Raw genomic sequence first — 27,500 nt, forward strand, 5'->3', positions numbered from 1 at the left:
TTACAAGCATGTGCACATCCACATAATAAGTAACCATCTGCTTTTGCAGCCTTTTCACCCACATGTGTGAACGCACGCACGTCACACGCGCACACGCGCACACACACACACACACACACACACACACACACACACAAACACACACACACAAAGCTATTTGGATATGTCATACCTGGTTATAGAGTGCACACACATGCAGGGCCGTGTTTCCAGATGCATTCTGGGAACTCATGTCAGCGCCGTAGAAGAGCAGGTGTTCCAGGTGCTGCACGTGGCCATGGCGACACGCCTGCACACCAAATAGGAGGGACATTGACATCACGTTAGGATTTGGTTTGAAGTTGTAGACGTCAATACATTGATGATGGAAGACACGGTATGACATCAAAAATGTCACACATTGTATAAATATCAAGAGCTTGATGTTTGTGTTCGGAGGTTTGACAACATACTTTCCAGTGACAAATGCATCTCAAACAAGGACATCCAGTCTTTCATTGCAACCTTTTGGCCATGGACACGATGATGTCATGCATTGTCAACAGCTGTAGTGATATATCCATCGCCGCTGTGCCTTCCCTGTACCCCCACAGAGCTATCATTAAAGTCTGAGAATCCTGTTCCCCAAGAAACCCCTTCTAACAACATGTGGTCAGAAGTTGCTTGTTCATCCCTGAAGTCACGTCAAGACCCACTGAAGAGGACTCACAGTACAGACTGCTCTTTTCGTGTGCGCCTCATTTCCACACGAATGAGCAAAGGAAACTATCTGGACACCAGAGCATCCTGGGCAGACATGCGCTAGGAGACCAGTCACCGTATGGCCGTCCACAGTCAAGCGGCACGTGTACCCCCGAATTGTAAGATTGTAAAACATAACCGCTTCAATATCTGTGGTGGCAGGATACCTGCCAATGAGAAACTGAGGGGAATGAAACTCACACTTTGTCCACTAGCCAAGGTCAACACGAGAGGTGAACTGTTACATTTATTTCAGTGTTCACTTGATGCAGTTACTGAAATACTTTGAACCCTTCACCTCTCATGTTGACCCCAGGAAAAGTGACGTGAGTCTGGAGATTTCCGATTTTTTAAAGAGAAAAAACGTACATCCTCAATGATTCCTGGTTCCACATCAACACATGCAGAGCTCAAAGTACGCCCCTTGGATATTTCAATTTCAGTATTCATACTCTAGTTCATTTCCATGTTCAAGAAAGCACAATCAAATCAAAACATTTGCTATACACTTCATCCTTCCTTAAAAGGGAGGATGTAGTGCTATCTCGTGGCATCCTATACCACTCTCATTGCAACTCCCACATGGGACTGCATTTCTTACACCCAACAGATCAATCAACAAAGTGAAGTTAAGTATCCTCCCGCAGGCCGCTGCTCAGACGTGAACCTGATATTATTCCACAAGAACCCACAAGACACAAAAGAAGTAAAACACTCTGAATGATATATAAGGACATAAGTGAAATATTCCTAATGACACATGAGGACAAACAATCATTCCGTGACTACTGGTTGTTATTTCTCCCGCGTAGAGATTGCTTTGGGAGTTACCCCCCCGATTTGAATGCTATGAATAATTTGTTTAATACAAGCAAACGCTATAAACTGTCCTCCTCATCTCCTCATCCGTCTCCGTATCGCCCGGTCCCTTGCTTTCTGGCACGGGCGGCAATGATAAACACTCACAGAGAGGCCCGACTCTCTGCAGTAATTGCTCCTGCCTCTTGGTTTTTTCTGCCTGGCTGAGACGGCGTGACAGCAGAGAGACAGAACACAAATAATGTGGGGATTGTTGGCGGTTATCAGAGCTCCCTCGCCACATCCTGTTCTACTCTGGGGCCGAACGCTGAATGCTAATGTTAGGGCCTGGCCCTGGGGAGAGGGGACGGACTGGGGACACAGAGAGGGAGAGGGGACGGACTGGGGACACAGAGAGAGAGGGACTGGGGACGGACTGGGGACACAGAGAGAGAGGGACTGGGGACGGACTGGGGGACACAGAGAGAGAGGGAGAGGGGACGGACTGGGGACACAGAGAGAGAGGGACTGGGGACGGACTGGGGACACAGAGAGAGAGGGACTGGGGACGGACTGGGGACACAGAGAGAGAGGGAGAGGGGATGGACTGGGGACACAGAGAGAGAGGGGGGGGACGTACTGGGGACACAGAGAGAGAGGGAGAGGGGACGGACTGGGGGACACAGAGAGAGAGGGGGGGGACGGACTGGGGGACACAGAGAGGGAGGGAGAGGGGACGGACTGGGGGACACAGAGAGAGAGGGAGAGGGGACGGACTGGGGACACAGAGGGAGAGGGAGAGGGGACGGACTGGGGACACAGAGAGAGAGGGACTGGGGACGGACTGGGGACACAGAGAGAGAGGGACTGGGGACGGACTGGGGACACAGAGAGAGAGGGAGAGGGGACGGACTGGGGACACAGAGAGAGAGGGGGGGGACGGACTGGGGACACAGAGAGAGAGGGAGAGGGGACGGACTGGGGGACACAGAGAGAGAGGGGGGGGACGGACTGGGGGACACAGAGAGGGAGGGAGAGGGGACGGACTGGGGGACACAGAGAGAGAGGGAGAGGGGACGGACTGGGGACACAGAGGGAGAGGGAGAGGGGACGGACTGGGGACACAGAGAGAGAGGGAGAGGGGACGGACTGGGGGACACAGAGAGAGAGGGAGAGGGGACGGACTGGGGACACAGAGAGAGAGGGAGAGGGGACGGACTGGGGACACAGAGAGAGAGGGGGGACGGACTGGGGACACAGAGAGAGAGGGAGAGGGGACGGACTGGGGACACAGAGAGAGAGGGGGGACGGACTGGGGGACACAGAGAGAGAGGGAGAGGGGACGGACTGGGGACACAGAGAGAGAGGGAGAGGGGACACAGAGGGAGGGGGGACGTCTGGGGGACACAGAGAGAGAGGGAGAGGGGAGAGAGAGAGAGAGAGAGAGAGAGAGAGAGAGAGAGAAAGGGGGAGAGAGAAAGGGAGAGAGAGAGAAAGAGAGAGAGGGGGGAGAGAGAGAGAGAGAGAGAGAGAGAGAGAGAGAGAAAGGGGGAGAGAGAGAGAGAGAGAGAGAGAGAGAGAGAGTACCCCAGAGGTAAAGAGATAAAGAGGATTGATGTAGAAGTGTTTTTTTTGCATGCAAGCTTTCCCACTGTAATGCTTCCATACTTTTACAATATGACCAAACAATCAAATAGTGCTAATTGTACATATCATAAAGAATTGAATCAAATGACTAAATAATATTACTAATTGTATTCTATATTGTTATGAAAAATAACAAAGAGAATAGTTTGAACATTGTGGGTTATTGTTATCCTGGTTCAGGTTTAGTATCTGGAGCCTCGGCAGCGCTGCGGCCGGTTCCAGCACGGCGACAGAGCTCAGTGGGCGGAGCAGACTGCCCCACGGAGAGGCGGCGCCAGTGCCACCGCTCCATCTCCCCAGCCCCACCCTTCGGCCCTCCGCTCGCTTGTCTGCAGTTGGGGCCACGACAGAGCTGGCCTGCGCCTCCTCACTCCCCCCCCCCCCCTCCCACTGGGACACATCTATCCTGTCTCGCTGTGAAAACCAGCAGCTCTGCTCCAAGCACAAAGTGAGGCCAAATTGCAACCACACCGACTTGTTCTGTTTAACTCAGGGAGCAGACTCAATGACAGGGTGCATGGAACGAAGAGCATTGGAGACCATGGCAACCCTAGCTCCCAGGTGTAATCATCTATCTGGTTTGTTGTGCTGGTTTTTAACGGTTTTTCAGCTTCCGACTTAAAGAGATTAGGAGAGCAGGGGGGAACAGCAATAACAAACAGACGCAATTCAAACATGCCCCCCTCTGCCAAATATCATGTTTCATGTGCGCTACCCTGGGCTTATTAATCGCGGGAAAAATAATGAGGTACTCTGACTACCAGGGCTAGCCTAATAGCATTAGGTGCTATCGATCAGGCATGGACCGCCGGTGGCAACGCTGATAACAACAAGTGCTGGATTTGCAAATGCTTCCCAACAGTTTTTTTGACTACTGCTTTAAGTCTGGAAATGAATGAAATCTCCAAATATATACAAAGAAATACAAAAGGTAGAGCTGACTGATTGACCGCTTCCTCCCAAACTGCATCGCCCCCTACAATAATCCTCCGAATCGCAGAACAGTAATATATAGTCTACTTCATAATGCATTGCTTTTAACAAAAGTGTCACAGGAAAGACGTGGGGATCGTACGCTGTACAAAATATAAAATATGTATGTTAAACCCATCCAGCAGACGTATAGCCCACATGCTCCGGCACTAGAGACCCCGCATTTAGATGTGGGGGAGGAGAGTGGCTGCGGCCAGCAGCCCTCTCTGCTTCCCTGAGCCGAGTCTTCCAGGGGGACACGAACACAAAGCGAGATCCACCCAGACTGGCTCATCAGAGGCCTCTCTGCACTGCACTGGAATAACCCAAAAAGCCTTACGAACAAACCCCGCGTGCAGACTCCACACCTCCACTGTGGCTGCAGAGGGAGGCACTGCCTGTGGATGGACGTGCCAGATCACCCTTTGAGCTGTGCTGGCTGTTCTTATAGTAGCAGGAGGGGGAACCCAATCCTGCTTGTGTTTTACATCTGAACGCGCACACATGCGCTTGTACACATGCGCACACACGTGCACACATACACTCCTACGCCTGCATACACATACACATGCACCCTTAACGCATAAACACACTCACACACATGCGCACAAGCACACACACAGATACACAAAAACACACACACACACACACGAACATTCATACATATACACACATGCGCGCACACACACATACACAACACGTGCACACGCGCACAAACACACATACTCTGAGCCCTGGGATCCTGGCTTAAGATACAGCAGACAGATGGATACATGTACGGGTGCTTTATACAAACACATGTAATTCACGCATGCACACACACACGCACACACACACACAGAACCAACACAACACACACATGCACATAAATACTCGTACTGTCACTGACATACATATTTATTGCATGTTCAGTTGTTTGATGTATTGCAACTATTTACAGTCTTCCACCAATGGGAACAACATTTAAGTCATGTTTATTTGCCAACTGTGAGATGAATTGGACAGCGGAATCATGCTTCTACGCATTCCAGCATAAACATGAAGGTGCAAGTGTGAAAAACAGATCCAATGAGATCCAATAAATGAATAACATATGAATAAATATACAAAATACCGTCAACATTTGAGAGGGAATATTCAATGATGATGGGAACACAGAGCTGGACCTTTCACCACCCTACTCTAAAGCCTTGGGAGGGGGGGCTGAGAAAAGGGGGTGTCTTTCCAAGTTGGGCAGAAAGTCACACACACACACACACACACACACACACGCACACACACACACACACACACACACACACACACACACACACACACACACACACACACACACACACACACACACACACGCGCGTGCGAGACGCTCCCTCCTACCTGGTGTATCTCCTGCCAGCCGTTCTCGTCCACGCAGCCCACCTGGGCGTGGTCGTGGAGCAGCAGCTCACAGCAGTATGGATCTCCCCCCACCATGGAGCTGTGGTAGAGTGGGGTCAGGCCGCGGCTGTCCTTGTAGTCCGGGGATGCTCCCAGGTCCAGCAGGGTCTGTCCGGGGCGGAGGGAGACAGGGACGCCGTTACGCGGAGGAGCAGAGAGCGCACGACCGGAAAACCAGCCGGCGCCCGGCCGTCATGATGTCATCCCACTGCTATACGGGCTCAACAGGTGTCCGCAAAATGTTTATTTTATTTTAAAAGAAGAAACATTTATTTTTGCTGCTTTATTCATGAAGAGTTGGACAGGAAGGTATGGGGGGGGGGCAGAGGGGGGGAAATGCAGCAGGTGTCTGCCGTAACGGTAAGCCTCAAGGGACCGGGTTCTACTGGGGAACCACCAGGCCTCCCCAGAACAAATCCTTATTTTTACTATGAAAACAATCAATGTGACAAACACCAGTGTCGTCGTTTGTGAGCGGTGAGTGCACGCAAATGTTGTCTTGTTTTTGGTGTGTTGGGACGGAGCCAGTGGGCGTCCGGTAGATGTGGAACAGCTTCCGTTGAATATAATGTCAGAGTTTCGAAAGCCGGGTGGACAGGTTGACGGGATACATGCATGCACCTACGTGCATATCTTGTTCACTGCTTCAGATCTATGGGAACGATAAGTCTGTGTTTGTCTGTGAGTTCAACGGGGAACAGTGGATTCCAAGCACTCGCACGTCTTTCTGTAGCCTCCATTCTATAGAATTTACCCTGTAGAATGTGTCGTTATAACCCCATCACCATCATACTTTTCCTTTGTAGTCGCGGGAAGATAATATACAACAACAATAACAAAAAACACGTAAATGTTTCCAGGCAAAATATGCTAATAGCGTAACACCATATCAATATCGCTCTTGCTTTTATGATGTGAATGCTTCCATCGTGCTTTCATCATCAGGTCATGCTTGAAAGGTAGGTCCATTAATACAGATGCGCTTTGAGTTGCCCACCACCCGACAGTAAGACTTCTTTCAAAGGGGGAAAGTGTCCTGTCTTTCTGAAGGTCCCGACCCTGTTTCCTCAGCCCGTCTACCTGATCTGCATCACCACTACCGGCCACACACACACACGCACACACATGCACGCACGCACGCACGCACGCACGCACAGTGTGTATCTCCCTGTGAGAAATGATGAGCCTGCTCTCCGTCTTTTATGTTCAGCAGCAGCAGCAGAACAATTTACCTCACGCATGACGAATGGATAAAACACGCAATGCAAACACGCTTATCCATCTGATTTACATAACTTATTGGATGTCTGTGCTATTGTACACATGTACACCCTTGTTGTCCTGTCATAAGGACATTGAGCATCCCTTAATAAGGTTGTGTGGAAATACGCCATAGAGTCTTCAATAGCACCAGGTCCGCACAGGCGAACCATTCTATGAGTCATATCATAGCCGTTCACTCGGTTGTACAAGCCTACTTCAAGCTGGAACAACGCGGGGCCACTCAGTGAAGGGACGAGCTTGTTCAGAGCTGCCGGGCTGAATTCATTTGGGAATGGCGCCAACACACACGCCACTCTGACGATACCAACCTTTCTGAAAAGGCCCAAACACAATAGGTGTCAGACGAGCACTATCCAGTGCTCTGTTCTGGGATCCAGCATTCCTATTTCACGGAAGTACAACATCATCCCAGGGCTGGGCTTCTCAGGGGTGGGCCCAGAAGGCCATAACTAAAAGACGCCATGTTTGTTTTTGTGCTGATTCTTGATCGGTTAAGATGGAGCTTTCAGTAAGGATTTCAATGAGTATGTTTCTACAGTGGCCAGTCTACAAGGCGTTGATTTAAAACCATTACCGACACTTTATCTAAGAAGATGTTGAAGCTTGTCTTACCAAAGTTAATTACACGCCTACAGGTCCCCAAACCCCGCAACATGATTGGTGAGAACCAATATGAGGTTTAACGGCCCATTCACCCGGAATCGAGCAAGTCTGCTAACAGACTTATTAATCCCAAGTCTGATTTGTGAGACTATCAACGCTCAAACGCAGCTTCCCATGAACACGTGCGTGTGTGTATCTTCGATCGGGACGAGATGGCCTTTTCTGCATTGTTAAACATTCCACCGTCCATAAAGTACCGCAGAGAGCTACAGAGCTGCTAAATGGGCCCATTGGAGCTTTTTTCCTCAAACTGAAATATTAGATCGACAAACATCTGTCGCTGATGCCCTAAGAGGAGGGAGTTTGAGTTCCGATCATGGGTTCACATCCTTCTCTCTGTATCAAATGAGGTCAGTCCATACAAAATTAATCCAGCCCATTTACATCCAGTTTTAGGGAACCAAGAAATGCTCGAATACACATATCTCAGGATTGGTAAGCATACGCCTTCTCAATCAATCTTTCACTTCAATGGGTGAACGCAATGCATCATGGGAATCGGCACGGGGAAAGCTGCGTTACGATATTCCGTCTATGGCCTCGCCTGAAGAGTAAACATTTCATACCCGAATCTCGAGATCTTTTCCTCGACCGCCATTCTAGCCCATTTGACTTGTAAAAACATCAGCATCATAACGGGAAGAGTTTTAACGATTCTTTGACTATGTCATTAGAAATACGCATAAAAAGCCTCTAAAAGCCCCAGAACTTTGTTTACATATTCCGGCTGATCACACCATCATATATAAAAAAGAGAATGTTGTGATTAGCATTTTTAAGACGCTAAAGCATCTCACTTCCATGTCGATCCTTTCCTAGTGCTATACAACTGGTATTCCTGCAACTGAAGAGTGATCAAGGACTGATCAAGGACTGATCAAGGAGTGATCGAGGACTGATCAAGGGGTGATCAAGGACTGATCAAGGACTGATCAAGGACTGATCAAGGAGTGATCGAGGAGTGATCGAGGACTGATCAAGGAGTGATCGAGGACTGATCAAGGACTGATCGAGGACTGATCAAGGACTGATCAAGGAGTGATCGAGGACTGATCAAGGACTGATCGAGGACTGATCAAGGACTGATCGAGGACTGATCAAGGACTGATCGAGAACTGATCAAGGAGTGATCGAGGACTGATCAAGGACTGATCAAGCCTTAACTCGAGCACGAGAAAGGGAGTTTCAGCCCGGGCACGGTGAAGTTACCTCTGCGTGTGTGTGCATGTGTGTGCGTGTGTGTGTGCGTGTGTGTGTGTGTGTGCGTGCGTAAGTGATCGGTGGACTCACGATGAGGGCGGTGTGGTTCTTGGTGCGCACGGCGCGGTGCAGGGCGGTGATGCCATCCTTCGTCCTGAAGTCCAGGTGCGCCCCCCCGCTCTTCAGCACCTTGATGAGCTCCGCACAGCCCTCCAGCTGGGACGCCAGCGTCAAAGGGCATTCTGGGAGCGGCCACACACACATACACATACACACACACACACACATACACACACACACACACACACACACACAATAATGCATATCCAATGAAGAACTGTGGTAGGCGAATGGCTGTTTTGACTGTCCCTAAGGGGAGGACAAAGTGTGGCAGTTTTCAGTCTGCTCATGGTGGAACATAGCCTGGTTATTGCCAGACCAAGCTCAATCGTAGATTGATCCTGGTCTGGGGAGGCTGCTGTAATTTTCTTCATCACAAGAGGCGTGATCAACGGGCCTAGTTCAACCGACTCTGTACGCAATTGGCTGCTCGCTGTCGCTTCCCTGTCATCATTGTGTTACACCAGCCAATAGCGCGCCAGGGGGAAGGCCAGCTTGGTGATTGGCTCCCGCAAAAACATATTGGAAGCAGAAAAAAAAGTATTGCTCCTCTCCAGACCCTTCTGCAGGGCGAACTCAAATCGCTGGCAGAACGGGCGGGGGGTACCCAGTCTAGGTGTAAAAAGCTTCAGAACAAGATGAGACAGAATATGATAGGGATGGAAACCAATGCAGGACATCTTCCCCGCCTAGCCTACGAGCTGCTTCTAGTCCTCTGCTGCCAGATTCAATGTGAAAGATGATGTCTTCTACCGTATTGACGGATGTTGTTTTGCCTGCATGTTTGATTCTGTGTTTTTGTATGCGCCCGCTGTCTTGACCAGGCCTCTCTTGTAAACATAGAGGTTTGATCTCATTAATGCATTAAACGAAGGTATACAAGGTACAAACAAGAACATTGAAATGATGGGAATCAAATACAAAGCAACATCCGGATGGTGGCTGGTGCGGCCGAGACCCACTTTGAGGTTGCATCAGGACACCTTGTTTGATTGGAGGGATTGGTTTCTGTCTGTCATGGACAGACTTTGTATTCGCAGGAGAAACGCACGGCAGTCGGTCAGGAGAGCGCGCAGGTCAACCAACGGCAGCCTCCCGGCAAACGGCTGCGCAAACGTTGGCATAAACCCGAGGAATTATCCGAGAGAGGGAATCGGCTCTGCCTCAGAGAGGTTTAGCGGAGAGGCAGGCACAGCTATATAACAGCATGGGGACAGAGACAGAGAGACACCGAGAGACAAGGAGAGAGACAGAGAGAGACAGAGAGAGAGAGAGAGCAAGACACAGAGAGAGAGAAAGAGGGAGAGGGAAAGTGAAATAGATTAAGAGAGAGAGAGACAGACACAGAGGGAGAGAGAGAGCGAGTGTAAGAGAGAGAGAAGGGGAGAGAGAGAGACAGAGAGAGAGAAAGAGATTAAGAGAGAGAAACAAAGACACAGAGGGAGAGAGAGAGAGAGAGAGAGAGAGTAAGAGAGAGAGAGGGGGAGACAGAGAGACAGAGAGGGAGAGAGAGAGTGTAAAAGAGAGAGAGGGAGAGAGAGAGACAGAGAGAGATTGGGAACAGGGGAAAATGACTTAGAACGTGGTAGAAAGTTATTGACAGGTTGAATGAAATACGTGCCAGCTTCAAAACTAAGACAAATAACAGCAAGAGACAGCAACAGACTGAAGCAGAGAGAGAGAGAACTAGGACGGGAAAGATACACAAGAAAGACATAGAAGACAATATGATGGGCGAATTGAGTGGTGGAACAGGATAAGAGTTGATTGAACGAGTGATTGAGGAGAAATAACAGCAGGAGGAGGAAAAAATAGACCGGCGGGCAAGAGACCAAAGAGAGATAGAGAGAGAGAGAGTGACAGATTAGGAAGAAGAACACTCAAGAAGAGCATGAACCTTCTCACCTCCTGTGTCAGGGTCGTGGAAGTTGGGGTCCAGGCCCTTCTCCAGGAACTTGGACAGCTTGTCTGTGCTCCTCTGCTGAACGTACTCCATAAACTTCTTCAGGTTGGCCTGAGTGAAGGGAGGAGGGAGGGAGGGAGGGAGGGAGGGAGGAGGGAGGGAGGGAAGGAGGGAGGGAGGGGGGGAGGGAAGGAGGGAGGGAGGGAGGGAGGGAGGGAGAGAGGGAGATGGGGAGGGAGGGAGGGAGGGAAGGAGGGAGGGAGGGAAGGAGGGAGGGAGGGAAGGAGGTAGGGAGATGGGGAGGGAAGGAGGGAGGGAGGGAGGGAGGGAAGGAGAACAGGGGCGACATCAGAATGTGGTAAGAATCGAGAGGAACTAGATGTTTAATAATGAATTCTGGAGATGAAAGCTACTCCTCTCTCCAGCCCAGTGTATGCGGTTTACTTTTCTGCACTCAAAGCAAGGGGACCCTTCTGGGTCCCCAGACATGGGGGATAGAAGGGCTGTTGGTTGGACAGAAATGCACGCGGAAAGTACAGCGTAGCCCGAGTGCAAGTGGTTCCTGTGAAAATTTATCTAATTTAGTTAAACAACATTTTCTGAAGCCGATGGGGATTTCTGACAAGGTGGCGGTAATTTACATTGCCCGGGGTGCAACGCTTCTATATGGTTGACAAAATATTTTAATCACTCTTTGTATATTAGAACACACGCACACAAATAATGTGTGTGTATGAAAAAGAAACACAATATGCACGGCGGCGCCTCGAGAGACATTCGAGGTTCAAGGTTGTTCCCATGACCACACACACACTCAGTCAGTAACAAAAGCACTCTCTCTCTCTTTCTCCATCTATTTCTCTATATCCATCTTGCCCTCTCTCTCTCTCCTCATTCATTTCTCTGGCGTGAAATTCATTTCTCCAATGACTTATGATTAAAGATATTCATCATCCCCGTCTCAGAATGAGAGCCGGTGGAAAGCAGAAAGGGCAAGAGAAAGCTTTTTATTTCTCCTAATATTGCATTGGGCTCTCTGATAAAGCTCATCCAAGACATCTCCTGTATCTAGATTTAGCTGCAATCAAACAACATCTCTCACTACTACCTAGTGGTTTCTCCATGCTGAATTAGCACACTATATATCCATGAAGAAAACACAAATGAGAGGATAATCAAAGCTCATTATCTGGCATTACCGAGGATTTGTAACATACCTCAGATCAGATACGATCAATTAAAAGCCTAATTGATATTTATCTGTACTGGCGTGGTTTGAATGAGAAGCCAGCAGCGATGGGATCAACAGCATTTCAACGCTCTGGCATTTCTCTACTAACCTCGCTTGTTACGCAACACTCCCAAGAGCTGAGGCAGATGGACCCTTACATACACATGTGGACACACGTGACCGTTTTACTACACAACATGCATCTGCTCATGAGAATGCAGCACCCCCCCACCCCCCCTCCATAACTTCCACAAGCATTTTAGTACCATACAGATATTGGTTCTGTCAGAATCCTTTTTTGTGCAACCGAGGAGAATAAACAGCAGCAGCTTTGATTGACTCACCATGTGCAGCGGCAGATAAATCACTCACTCCGGAAAAGTCACACCTCAGATACTTTTGAGTTTACATCGCGTCTCCGTGGCTGATCATACGAAACCATCCCAAACCGTCCCTCTCCACCAGTTCACAGACACACACCGCACGGACACGCTCTGCAAGCCAGCGCCGACTGTACTCTGTACCGTCTCCGAGTCAAACTGAGCGAGGGAAATTCACTTTGGCTTTTCCCTTTTTTTTTCTGAGAATCGGTTAGGCAGTTGTTATGGTGATCGGAGCACAGGCAGCCAGCAACCTATCAGGGAAAAGTGCAATAAGGTTCTGTGTGTGTGTGTGTGTGTCTGTGTCTGTTAGAAAGTGTATGGCGGTGGTTCGCTCTGTGTTTCGCTCTGTTTCATTCTCTCTCTCAATCATTGATTCTTTTTCACAAGCTCCCATGTCTTTTTTTATGAATCAACTAAAAAATGGTTCTCATATTGATACATAAGAGTGGGCTGTTCTCCCAGTGATGCAGTATGGAAACAATGCTGTCTTCTGAATTATACCATAGTGCTGCATTCTCTTGCATACCATAGTCTTCTATGCTACCATAGTCATCTCTAACCATGCCTTAAGAAAGAAGGCATGTCATCATCATTAGTTATATATATATATATATATATTTGATAACCTCCCAGGGGCTACTCTGGGAGGGGCGAATTGGGATTGCATCCTGGGCTTTTCTATGGTAAACTAATTACCTTGAAATACAATGAGATTCAGAACCAAACTCAAATGTAATAAAATACATCCTCTTTGGTTTGAATATGAAGCGTCTTACAGCAACTTCCGCAGCGAATCCTTTCGCAGGTTGCGGAAGACGTAATCTAGTCATCACCTCTCTAAATCTCTGGCACCTCCTTTATCTTTCATCCTGTGAAGCGCAGCGTTTCTCCTTGCTCCTGCCATCTGAAGCTCCTTGTAGTCGCACAACTCCGCTAACACAACCGCTGCCATCCGCCCGGCTCCGCCTTGGTTGCTTGTAAATGACTTCGCCCACTCTGCCGTAATATGTCAGTAAATTTGCTTGACTTTTAGGGGATGCCGGCTTCATAGGCATCTGGGAGCCACGCAGTGAACTGTTATCTTGTGGAAGATCATTTCAGTTTGAATCGCAAAGTGATGGGCCGAGTTTGGCAGTGGGGGGCCATTTGGAGTTATTTATCCCTACATAGCCATGGTTACAACAAATGTATCGCCTGGTTAGCAGCTAACAACTGTCTAGACCCAACAGAACATAGTAATTAATGCGCTGCTATTTCACACAGTTTATCATTAAGGCGGTCTCAATGTGTCCCCTGCCAAGATGCACAGAAACACGTGAGGCACAGAGACACATTTAGCATTACAGACGAGGGGTAATCTAAATGAATTGCAAAAAAAGGTGTTGGTAACACCTATCAACACCCGTCACTGACTTGTGAATTTATCTGTTAGTCAGTTGTGATAGATCCGTTTAACACGCAGCCACACACACACACACACACACACACACGCACACACACACACACAGATTCACCAAGGATTCTGTGAGTCGGAAACGACGGGGAACCATAGAAAACCCCCTTTTCTCATTTGTGTGGTTGATTGTTAGCATCTGAGCCATCGGAAGGAATTCTGCTAGAGGTGCTTGGACATAGACGTTTGCACACACACACGGACACACACACACACACACACACACACACACACACACACACACACACACACCCCCCAAGTTCAAACAGATGAAGCACTGAAACGGAAGTGACACGTTAGGAACATGCCTCCAGAACTGATCCTGCACATTATACTGGTCCTAAACAGGCCTGCACAGAGACATACTCTGACTTATACTGGTCTTAAACAGGCCTGCACAGAGACATACTCTGACTTATACTGGTCCTAAACAGGCCTGCACAGAGACTCTCTCTCACACAGGCAATGCATGCGCATTACACCAACACACAAACACGCACACTTAAACAAGGACGAGGGGCCAGACGACACTGAACAGTGTGGGGTGGGGGAGTAAAACCTAATGTATTTGACGGTATCATCCAGAGACTATGGTTAACAATGAAGCGCAGCAGTGGTGTACGTTTGGTGCCTCATGTCCAGAGCAGATGAGGCCTCTCCCTCTCTCTCTCTCTCCCTGGCCCTGACCCAGTACCCGGTACCAAGTACCCATCACCCAGCACTCAGTGGACCTGGTGAGTTACTATTACTCATGGGGCGAATGCGATCTGGCTGCTGGAATACACGCAGAGTCTCTGAGGCATGATGACTGTGTACAGTCAACTGGGGCAGTGGGTCACATGGATAAAGCATACGGCACCAGACAGGAGAGGAGATTATATCGAGGCCTGGAATGAGGTGCCAATATTTGTATTCTTATGGTCATAAATATGATAGAGTTGCCTTGCTCTTTGAATTCATTTTTTTAATTCCACAGATTTACTTCTAAGTCAAACATATGAAATGTTATGATAGTATATCAGACTAAATGCACTATTTAATTAAATACTATTTCAAACCTTATGTTTGTAACAAGAGTTCAAGATTGCAGTATGCCAATGAGACTATGCAATGTGTTCATTCAATGTGTGTATGGTGCAGATGAAAGAGTCTCCTCTTATATTTCCTCTGTAGAACATCTCCACGTTAGAAGGAAGAAGCCCTTTGGTTTAATTTGTCCGTCTATTTTCTATAATTCATGGTCTTCTTGCAGAGTTTGAACGTCTCGGAGCGTAGTCCGCATTAAAAATGCACAGAATGAAAAAGACATTGCAGAAACATACACAGAGAAGGAGTCACCTGACCCTGAATCTCAGAGATGGCCATGGACACAGAGAGAGAGAGAGAGAGAGAGAGAGAGAGAGAGAGAGAGAGAGAGAGAGAGAAGAGGGGGGGAGAGAGAGAGAGAGAGACAGACAAAGAGGGGGAGAGAGAGGAGTAGGATTTAGAAGGAGAGACAGAAGGAGAAGAAGCAAAAGAAGCAGATGTTGTGATACTTTTAACTCTAATACCATCTGTCATGTCTCAAGATTGAAATTACATAGTGAAATATTAGGGCTTTGATATATAGATATGTAGATAACGAAGTGGGATTCATTTGGGACAATGCCAATGTAATTGTGTAATACCACAATTGTGTATAATATAACTATTTTATTCCTACAATCGTGATGTTCCTCATAGTTTGTCTACTGATACTACTACTACTACTACTACTACTACTACTACTACTACTACTACTACTACTACTACTAGTACCATTACCACCACTATTAATACTACTAATATTTAGGTCCCACCACTTTCAACCAGAATTGTACAGAGGATCTTTATAGTGATACTAATCCTGAGATCAACATTGAAATAAATGCAGTGTTCAGTATCATCACCTTAGCAACAACCTTGGACGTGGTCCTGATTTCAGCTGCTAGCTGATAGGCAGGCGTTAACTATTTCCTGCTCTTGATGTAATATCTCTGTTTGGTGATTCTGTCATGTCCCTATGTTTCTGTTCTGACCAGCGGCTGCACCATTCCTATAGAGATGTATCTAATCCATTGTGTATTCATATTTACACTACGGTCCGTAGAGCACCTATAGTGTATATATCTTGTCCATGTATTCTCTGTATTTGAATCATACTTCATACCTTCTTCTGTATACAACATCTTACTGCTAGCATTACTTGTAAGTACAACTGCACTACACATGTCCATAGTCTTCTACTCAAAATATCTCAACGTATTCATCACCACTGTTCTACTGTCAGTACGGTTCATACTGCATATATCTTATTAATTGATCCACATGTGTACATACTCTGCACTTTACTGCTTTTTTGGACATTCTGGTTGAATGCTTAACTGCAATTTGTTGTCTCAGTGCTTATACTTGACAATAAAGTTGGATTTCATCTAATCTAAATATAGATACGACTGGAACCAATATTACTGTAGCTACTGGCTCAGTTGTTCTATCACTATCCCAAAGGTCTTTACATATTAATTACAAATATATGTATTTCAATTTAATATTTAAAATGTAATTATATATCCAAAACATATTCATATATTTGGCAAAATTTATGAAACATCAGAAACATTATACATAAATAATACAAAAAAATACCATAACAAATATAAAATGCATACATTGATAACGTTAAAAAAACAAAATAGCCCTTAGAATACTTTGCCACTCAGTTTTACACAGCTTTAAGGACACAGCAAGGACACACACACACACACACACAGACACACACACACACACACACACAGTGCATGAAGGAATGAGTGAGTGTGATCAAGTGAGTAAGTGAAAGAGTGAGTGAAAAAGTGAAAAGGTGAGTGAGTGAGTGAAAGAGTGAGTTAATGAGTGAGGGAGTGAGTGAACAAGTGAGTGAGTGAGTGAAAGAGTGAGTGAATGAGTGAGAGAGAGAGCGAGTGATTAAGCAAGAGAGTAGCGAGAAGTGAGAGCAGTGACAGTGCTCTTGACACACTGATACCCGGGTGTGTAAAAGGGGTGTGAGGCGATATTAACTTGGAGGATGTAAAGGAGTTGGCGTGTCTGAACGTTAGACCTATCCATGAGGAAAGGTGATCTGCTGTGTCAAACTGTGTGGTGACACATGACTAAGTCTCTCATCCTAGTGTACATCAACTGTATTATCCTGCTCCATTACAGATTACTGTCAAACCTTAAGTGCAGATGGTCTTAGCATCAAGGCACCACGTGCCTGTTGATGCCTTCTTCCTAATTGAAGTATGGAATTTGAGCTGGATGCTCACGGCTGGCCAGCCTGCAGTGGTTTACAGGCTGACCCCCCGCAGCCTGTTCTTTAATCAAGAAACCCCTAGATACCAGAGTCAGACTTTACAACCCGTATCCCCCCACCCCACCCACCACATGCTTTGTGACTCTATTGCTATTGCTCCAATCCCTGGGTTCAGGCCTTGCTCTTAGCTGAGGTCCAGTGTGATTGGATAGCTTTGTGTCTTCCCACAGCCATGCTTTCTCAAAGCGTTTACATGAGACTCCAGAGTTTACGGCAGTGTGTGGTTGTTCACAGCTGTGTTGTTTTTAAATGGTGTATCTATGCAGAGTGAAAGATGTGTTTTTGAAGACAAGGAAGCAAGCAAATCAATGAGTGAACAAGAAGGAAGTCGGAAACCCAGTGAATATACACCTTTACTGGCCTACTTCAGAAACCCCGGCGGCAACGCAACACAAACAAATGCATGCACACTCACGCACGTGCACTCACGCACATGCACTCACACACACACACACTTATGGATAAATAATTCAACATACAAAACAAGCCAGTATAGCGATGCATAAATTTAGTATAAAAATGTATATCAATAAATAAAATGAATTCCCTACGTATGCAGACTGAATACAGACAAATACTGTCATAGAACTAGCTCCATTTGACATAAACGCTTAAACGTTATCCACCTCTTTATGATTTCATATCATCCACATCCCTTATCGTTATCAGAGTCCTATTATCAGTCACCATTATCAGGCATCCTTATCAAAGCCAACATTATTAGTCATCAATCATTCGAGTCAACATTATCAAAGCCATCGATGTCAAAGACACCATTACGGTCACCATTATCAGAATTACCATTCTCGGACGCATCATTATCAGAGAACGAACAAAGATATCCATTCAACCAAAGTCTGTAAGCAATGCATCAATCACTCAATCTCCAACCGACCAGAATGCCTTAACAGCGGTCTCGTGTATAAACCTGAAACGACCACTCAAAGCACTACACAAAGTTCCACAATCTGTTAGCGCACCTCAGCGGCTACACATGCTAACCCTACACGTAGCGGCTACATTAGCAAACTCGTTGTCTGTTCCTTAGCTAAGTAATAGTGAGTGCTGGCTTCTGACCTCCATGGTACGACTCCTGGCCGCCTTCTGCTTGCGTAGCAGCATGTCGACTCCTTTGCTAACCTCAGACAGGAGCAACAGACCGCAGAGGTAGGGCGCTGCAGGTGGAGTTAAGGTTCTTTCAACGGTTAACACTGCTGCTTGTGTTGTTGTTTGGACTGATTAAGCCGGGCGAGAGAGCCCGGAGAACTCCAGGGCTCTGCGTGTGTCCATGAGTGTGTGTCAACAACACAGCGGCAGAGTGTGGGCTTATTGTACTTGGACCCTTGGTGCTGGGGTCCCTCCGGTGCACTCAGCAGCCAACACGCATTGGCAGAACCCTCTGCCCGCCATTGTCTCCTCTATTAACCGATTCAGCACGCCTATTACAGGCAACACACTCTCTCTCTCTCTCTCTCTCATACACACAAACACACACAAATAGAAACACACGGACGCGTATGCACGCAATCTCTTTCTCACACGCACACACACACACACACAGACACACACACACACGCACAAGGACACTATTAATGGTGGGCATAGGTATCAAGCGGTTGTTTTTGTGTTTGTGTGTGTGAGTGTATGTGTGTGCGCGCGCGTGTGTGTGTGTGTGTGTGTGTGTGTGTGTGTGTGTGTGTGTGTGTGTGTGTGTGTGTGTGTGTGTGTGTGTGTGTGTGTGTGGGGACGGGTTACCTGCGTCCATGTTTGCTAGTCAGTTGTGTGTGAGGGAATGGGTGGAATGTATGCTGTCATCAGAAACAGGGATGCAGAGAAAGAAAGCGCTGAATCAGGATCCGTAATGTGCCCACAAACAGAGCGAGAACACGCACACACACACACTGACATGGAGATACACATGAGCACCAGTAGCCAAATGAGCGGTCATATGAGGACAGCCTGATGCCGATGAGGACGTGGAGACCGACAACAGCTCCAACTTACGCCTTGGGAAAATTATACTATATCTAAGTTCACAAAAACATTCGGAAAGTATCAGAAAATGTGCGAACTCTTGTAAAACATAATATGTGTCCACATAAAACACCCATGGGAAGGGAAACAGAGAAAGTACCAACCCATACATTATTGGGCGTAGTACTAAAACAAGGGCCTTGTGGGTAATGTAGTAATTTAGCAGTTGATGTTGACTGCCTGGTCAGACTTACTCCTGGGAGAAACTAGTTTATACATATATGGAAGCTGACAGAAATTATAAATTAGTAAAAAAGAGTTCTCTGCCTGCCTGCCCATGTATGGGGAGGCTTTTGGAACTTAGTTTCACATGGTTGGACTGTAGTTGCTCCAATAGTGATATAGCCAGGAATCATTGTTCAAATTTCTTTACCAAGTGTGAGGTTAACAAATAAATAACACCTACATGTATGTTTTTAACTCAAAAACACAGCCACAGTTGACACAATGCAATATATCATATCATGGAATAAACAGTTAAACTCTCTAAAAAAACATAGCAACTTTGCTGCAACAAAGACTCTTGCGACATTCTTACACCCAGTGAGAAGACGTTATCTTTAATTCATTGCTTTGGCTTTGTGACTAGCTAGAACGAGTTGAGTTAGCCCAAACACTCTCTCTCCCAGATAAAGAGAGAGCGAGAGACAGAGAGTGATAGAAACAGAGAGAGAGGAAGACATAGAGAGAGATAGAGAGAGACAGAGAAAAGACAGAGACAGAGAGAGACAGAGACAGACTGAGAGACAGAGAGAGAAAGACAGAGAGAGAGACAATGAGACAAGAAGAGGAAGCTTGCTGTGCTCTAGGATAAAGACCCTAGGGTCAGAGTTTCTCAGATGGCCTGGTTTCAGAGAGATCATATTGACCAGTGCCCAAGAATCAATTACTTTGTTCTACTCTGTCCCTCTCTCTCTCCCTCCCCCTGTCTTCTCTCTCCCTCTCTCTTCTCTTATATCTCTTTACTCACTCCGTCCGTCTTGTGCTCATTTAAATAACCAGAAACGCAAGTCCCTAAAGACGGACAGACACACACACACACACACACACACACACACACACACACACACACACACACACACACACACACACACACACACACACACACACACACACACACACACACACACACACAGCAGATGTATATTCATTCAACACATCACAACAATCTATGCTGGCAGGTTGTGTAACCAGAGCCCTACTGTCCATATCTACTGTATCTCCCCCATGTGGAGACACAGCTCTATAAAGAGCGTCCTGCCCCCCCCCCGCACTGAGTTCTGCTGTCCACTCTGACAGCTCTCAAAATGCCTGGCGCTGGCAGATCCCAGAGCAGTGGAGCCTGATTGGCCCCCGGGAGCCGGCCGAGAGCTGACAGCTCCCGTGTTTGGAAACAGCCTCTTCTCCCCTGGAAGTGACAGCTCCGCCCGGCCCCGGACCCTCTCGGACCCACCTGCACACCACCCTCAGAGCTCAGAGTGGAGCTGTGGGGGTCATCAGCGCCTGGCCAACGCCTCTCCCGGATGTTTCAACCCGGCATGTTTACAACATTGTCTTAGTAGCTTACAATGGGGTCTCCTTTCACCATCTCTCTCTCTCACTGTCTTTCTGTATCATGCCTTCTCTATCTGATTCATGCTCTCTCTCACTCTCTGTATTATGCTCTCTCTCTCTCCAGCTCTCTCTGCTTCATGCTCTCTCCCTCTCTCTCTCCCCCTCTCTCCCTCTCTCTCTCTCTCTCTCTGATGTCCTCTCTCTCTGCTTCATGCTCTCTCCCTCTCTCTCTCTCTGATGCCCTATCTATCTGTTTCAAGCTCTCTCTCTCTCTCTCTCTCTCTCTCTCTCTGTGTATCATGCTCTATCTGAATCATTCTCAAACTTTAAGTGCTCTTTCTAGCATGCTCTCTCCCTTCTGTATTATGCTCTATACCTATATCTCTCTCTATATGTTTCATGCTATCTCTTTCTATATCCCTGTCTGTATCATGCTCTCTCTACCTAAAGCTCTCTTATCTGTTTTGTGCTCTCTCTGACTATATTTCTACTTCCTACCTTCATCTCTCTCTATCTGTCTCTGAATAATGCTCTCTTCCTATTCTTCTTGTCTATATGTGTCCCTCTGCCTACATCTCTCTTTATATGTACAAAGCTCTCTCCACTTATAGCGCTCCCTATTTGTATCATGCTCGCTCTACCTGTATCTATCCTCTATCTGACAGAACGATGTGGTCCGCTGTAAGGTTGTAAACAGTACTGGTGGCCACCCGAGGGCATCAGTGGCATAAATTAGAACTGGAATGTGACAGAAGAGCTCCATTATGATAATAGAAGTACAACACTACAAGGCAAAGTATTGTCCGGTGCAAAAACACTGAGAGACAGATACACAGACACACGCAAACACATGCACAGACAGGCAGACACACTGGACACATACTGGACACACACACACACACATACAAACAAACACACACTTTGTGATGCCATCCCATCCAGAGAAAAATATCCACATATTGGTAAATTGCACCAGACTCAGGAAGAAATGAGGGTGGAAGATAGGGACAGAGACAGATACTCTGATACAGAGAGGGCCAGACATAAGGAGAAAGTTGAGAGTAATGAAGAGCCTTAGAATTCAAAAGGAGGGAAAGCCACAGAGATGCAGGTAGATAGAGACGGATGGAGAGGAGGAGAGACAGAGAAAGGGAAATGTAACAGAAAAGAGGGAGATAAAGAGAGGCAGAGGCAGAGGAGGGAATAGATAAGTAGGTAGTTACCCAAACAGGAGGAGAGGGCTATCAGGATAGAAAAGAGAGACAGTGTAAAGGAGAAAGAGGATGAACAGAAGCTACCTTGCTGTTTAGTCTGGCCTTCCTGGCTCTCTCCGCTCTCCTCGCCTTCCTCTCGGCTTCCTCTCTTCTGCCCAGTGCCGAGCCCATTTTACACACTCACACACACACACACACACGCACACACACGCTTCAGCTGCTCAGCTCCATCCCCGAAGCCAATACATCGTCCACATGGCTCTCCATCGCTCCCCCATACCTCCACTCCTCCGCTCTACAACCCTCCACTAACATCCCTCTCCCTCTGCTCTCCTATCCCTCTCGCTCTCTCTCCTCTTTCCCTGACACACACACACACACACACACACACACCCTCATCCCCTTTGCTTTGGCAGGGAATAATGCAAACTCTTACATGCATGCATGCACGCAGCCCACACATGCAGGCATGCATAAACGAGAGTGAAGCCGCTCATGCGCGTGGGAAGTCATACAGGCACTCCGGGGCGAGGCCAGAGACACTGGGGGGACGAGAGAGTGTGTTTGGGGGGGGAGAGGGCTGGTCTGTGCAGGACAAGGGAGAGATGGGGGGGGGGCAGAGCTTAAGGAGAGAGAGAGAGCAGAGGGGGAGCAGAAGGGAGACAGACAGAAGTGAGGGTTGTGTTGGTGGGATACCGGTGAATGTGGTGTTCGCAGCATTTGTATTCGAAGTGCTCTTTGGGTGGAGTGTTTGTGTTGTGGTGTGATGTGATGTTAGTGTAGTGTGTCGTGGTGTGATGTGATGTGAGTGTAGTGTGTCATGGTGGGATCTGTGTGTTATGAGGTTTCTGTCATGGTGTGTTGTGATGTGAGTTTGCTGGGATCTTGTTTCTTGATTTTTTTAGTGTGTTGCGGTGTGTTGTGATGTTTGTGGTGTGTTGTAATGTCAGTAGTGTGTTGTAATGTTAGTGGCGTGTTGAGACGTTAGTGTGTTGTGATGTTAGTGTGGTGTGGTGTGTTGATGTTAGTGTGTTGTGATGTTAGTGTGTTGTGTTGTGATGTTAGTGGTGTGTTGTAATGTTAGTGGCGTGTTGAGATGTTAGTGTGTTGTGATGTTAGTGTGTTGTGTTGTTCTGTGATGTTAGTGTGTTGTGTTGTGCTGTGATGTCAGTGTGTTCTCATGTTTGTGGTTTCTTGTGGTCTGACGATGATGCTGATAGGTAGGCTGAGGACATTGGTATCTAAACCCAGAGCCTTAGGCTGGGAGTCAAACACTAAAGCACCCCAGAGGACGCCAGCCCACTGCAATACATGTACACTATACTACAACTGCACTACGTACTGACCCTCAAGCAGAAGCCACTCATAACATTAGAGTAAAACATTTTTGAACATAGCTGTCTCCTCTGTGGCGCTCAACGCAAATCCCACCCCTGCCGTTGTGTGACTGGTCTTGTGGATACCTCTCTCTCTCTCTCTCTCTCTCTCTCTCTCTCATGTTTGTGGTTTTTTGTGGTCTGTTGTGATGTTAGTCTGTTGTGATGTTAGTGTGTTGTGTTGTGATGTGATGTTAGTTGTGTGTTGTCATGTTGATGGTCTTGTATGGTGTGCTGTGGTGTATTGTGATGTTAGTGTGTTCTCATGTTTTTGTGGTCTGTTGTGATGCTAGTGTGGTGTGTCATGTTGTGATGTTGGTTTGTTGCTGTGTGTTTTGTTGTGTTGTGGTATTGGTGTGTTGTGGTTTGTTGTCGGTGGTGTGTTGTGATGTTGTTGTTCTAGTGTGATGTGATGGGTTGACTATACCCTTATATAGTCAAATTAATAATCAATATTTTTTCTTATATGAATGAGAAAAGCGTGGAGAAACGCTGAGTGTCTCCTGAAGAGAGTTTTGCTTCTTCTTGCTTCATCAGACGTTCTGCCACCGGTATGTACTTATTTTCCATGGTCAAATAGAGTTTTTGAGATGAGGTCAAGATAACCTAATGGTTCAAAAGCGTTCAAATGGAAACGATAAGGAGGGAGAGGGATGAGGGGAACTGGATGTTCATGATGGATAAGGGGAGGCAAGGTTAAAGCGTGACGGAAACTGGGTGAAAGGTTTGCCATTGATACGGGCGAACAAAAATACCATGAACAGAACGGAAAAAAGACGAAGTTGGTTGATGCTGAAGGCATGTATGGGCATTGTTTGATAATAACCCTGGCTTGGAGCTTATTGGAGGAATGACAGAGCGAGACAATAAAAACTGTTTGCTGAAGCTGGAAAAGCAGGTGTTGCAGACCAGATCGGCTTTTGAATTACTTTGTTAAAGTTATAAAAGATCGGAAAGTCTAAATAAAGTCTAAAACTTTCCTCTGCTCTTTCCTGATCTTTTTCCTTGTTAGAGTTTCAGTGTTGTATTTTTCACAAGTGTGTTGTGGTGTGTGGTGGCGTGGGGTGATATTGTGGTGTGTTGTGACGTTGATGTGTGTTCTGGGTTTGTGTTGTGTAGTGGCCAGTTTTACGTTGCGGTATTGTAGGTTGCAGTTTGTTGTGCTTGTGTATGTTACTGTTGTAGTGCATTTGGGCTTGTGGTTGGCGTGTTTTGGTGTGTGGTGATATGGAAATAAAGCCATACAATACAACTATACAAAAGCCTAATACCAAGACCTAAGTCAAACTAAATAAATACAATAAATAAAAACATTTATGTGATTTACATATTCATGTATTTTTGCTAGACATCTTCAACAAGGACACAGATGGATATTCACATGTATTATAGCATGGCCATGGGTGCTGTTCTAATTGTAGGGATGTGAATAATGGTTGAATAATCAGTGGGTGGTATGAACAAATAATCGATTGTTCGATGTGTGCCGACATTCACAAAGGGAGCCATGGATCATCGGCAAGAAATCACTTAATATCTTAAACGCAAAAAGAGCAACTACCTTCTAATAAGTTCCAGTAAAGTTGTCTGTTGTGAAAAATGCATTAAACTGTAATCAGAAAACGTGGTTATATGTTATAGACCCTATAGTATCTGTGGTAAAAAGGCTGGGACGAATTTCAAATTATAAATATGTACACTTTATGTTGAAAGTATAGACCGGCGCAAATCCCATTGAGACGAATGGTGCTGTGATTCGGTCTTCAAAACGAGAGCTGGTAAATTGTGAAAAATGAATTAAACTGTAATCAGACAAGGCGGTTATATGCTATAGACCCTAGAGTATCTGTTGTATAAAGGCTGGGACGAATATCGAATTATAAATATGTTAGGGAAAAGAATTCTCAAAACAAAAGTGTTTTCTTCAAGTATAATTATTTACAATTTCAAACACAAATTATATTAACTAAAAAAATGTTAGCTCTCTGGCTCATGGCTGAGCGGACTAGAATACCTCCCGTTGCCAAGTCGTAGCTACGGTCCATCCTATTTACTGGAGGAGTGAACAACGTTTCCGTTGCATAAGAACCTTATGGGAAGGTAATGATTGTTCCAGGTATTAGTCAAACCATCAGGCGTTACCAGGGAAACAAAGTTTGGCTTGTGAAAAACTTTATATTTGAATGGGAAAAAATGTCAACGGTCCAAATGTTAAAAATCGATTTTGATCCTCGAGAACGAATAATCGAATGATCAAATATTCGGAGTCATCCCTATCTAATTGTAGAATAAAATAACCTACCTAAGAAAACACACTCACTCACCCATGCACGCACGCACGCACACACACACACACACACGTTTTGGTCACTAAGTGGATGCATCCAAAGAATCTCTAAACACATTAGAACACAGAGCAGAGAGAGGTTGGGAAGCTTCCACCATGATGCTGACAGGTAGGCTGAGGATATTGGCATCTAAACCCAGGCTGGGAGTCCAACACTAAACCTCTCTCTCTCTGTCTCTCTCTCTCTCCCTCTCTCTGTCTCTCTCTTTCTCTCTCTCTCTGTCTCCCTCTCTCTCTCTGTCTCCCTCTCTGTCTCTCTCCCCCTCTCTCTGTCTCCCTCTCTCTGTCTCCCTCTGTCTCTCGCCTCCTCTCTCTGTCTCCCTCTCTCTCCCTCTCTGTCTCTCTCCCCCTCTCTGTCTCCCTCTCTCTCTCTCCCTCTATGTCTCTCTCCCCCTCTCTGTCTCCCTCTCTCTCTCTCCCTCCCTCTCTCCCCCGCTCTCTCCCTCTCTCCCCCTCTTTGTCTCTCTCCCCCTCTCTCTCTCTTCCTCTCTCTCCCCCCTCTCTCTCTCTGTCTCTCTCTCTCTCTCCCCCCCTCTCTGTCTCTCTCCCTCTCTCTCTCTCCCTCCCCCTCTCTCTGTCTCTCTCCCCCCCCCCTCTCTCTCTCCCCCTCTCTCTGTCTCTCTCCCCCTCTCTCCCTCTCCCTCTCTCCCCCCCCCCTCTCTCTCTCTGGGGATTATACATGAGGGGCGCTCCCTCTGGTGTAGATTCCCCCATGACATGCTTCTTTTATCCCTTTACATGTAGTGTTGTAGCTGCCAGCGTGTCTGCTGACAAACGTGCGCGCGCGTGCGTGCGATGCATGCATGACCTTCCTCCCAGTTAAACACACGTCACTGAAATGCCGACGGTGCGGACCTCGGCAGGACCCCGGCCGCGAGGAGGCTCCGTGCACAGCGGGGTGGTTGTGAGTGAACCACTACAGTAGGATTCTTCATTCAGATGACGCGCTAAGCCTCAGCTCCCAGCCTCAGAGTGGGCGGCATAACATTGCTCTGGAATTGTCTTCATTCATGATGTGTTGTGATGCTTTCCCAGCGCAGCACAATGGGGCCACAGTATATTTGGCCAGAGTTTCAGTCATACCACAACTCGTTTCCCAGCCGTCTTTTGGAATCTGCTTCTTTAGCCTTCCACAATACTGGACAGCAGTGGACTCCGCGTGCAGTTGGCGAAGGGAAGATAATTGCTGTAATTATTGTAACAGAATTACACACCACCAATTTTTTATTCGGGGTGATTAAGACCAACGGAAGCGCAAAATAATTAAGGCAAGGATGAAAATGTGAATTATTGTCAGAAAGGCTTCAAATATCGTCATCTCGATAATGAACTGGAAAATGAATGACGCAAAGCAAATCTGTCGTAACAGTAACGGAGATCCCATCACTCGGCTGGTGGTACCGGTTCAGCTGACCCTCTCTCTCTGTGTGTGTGTGTGTGTGTGTGTATGTGGTGTGTGGTGTGTGGTGTGTGGTGTGTGTGTGTGTGTGTGTGTGTGTGTGAGCAATGTAGGGGCCCAATGATCATTGCACTGAATTAGCTGGGATCCATCTCCTCAATTAGTGACCACATTACCAACTAGTGCGTTACTAAGCGCTCTCCTTACTCCTACTATATAGATGCTTTAATGGGCGCGCTCCTCTGTCCTCCCCCCATCCATCCATTACGCACTGACCACACACGCCTTGGGATGCATCGTGTGTGTGTGTGTGTGTGTGTGTGTGTGTGTGCTTCCTCTAATTCCATTCAAAACCCTCCACGATCAGAATCAAA

General features: G+C 46.9%; 1 protein-coding gene across 1 annotated transcript in view; it reads right to left on the bottom strand.

Moving 5' to 3' along the window:
• The window catches only part of shank3a (SH3 and multiple ankyrin repeat domains 3a), a gene marked incomplete at its 3' end in the record, with an annotated part of 146,709 nt that overhangs the window by 81,166 nt on the left and 38,043 nt on the right, over positions 1-27,500 (bottom strand). Inside the window, exons 4-7 of the mRNA XM_079743386.1 lie at positions 10,765-10,873; positions 8,830-8,981; positions 5,533-5,700; positions 173-289 (exon numbers count right to left, since the gene is read on the bottom strand). Coding sequence (XP_079599512.1) covers positions 173-289; positions 5,533-5,700; positions 8,830-8,981; positions 10,765-10,873 — 546 coding nt within the window. The remainder of the gene's footprint in view (positions 1-172; positions 290-5,532; positions 5,701-8,829; positions 8,982-10,764; positions 10,874-27,500) is intronic.

This window comes from Pollachius pollachius (genome assembly GCF_949987615.1).
Source record: "Pollachius pollachius genome assembly, chromosome: 9".
NCBI lineage: Eukaryota > Metazoa > Chordata > Actinopteri > Gadiformes > Gadidae > Pollachius > Pollachius pollachius.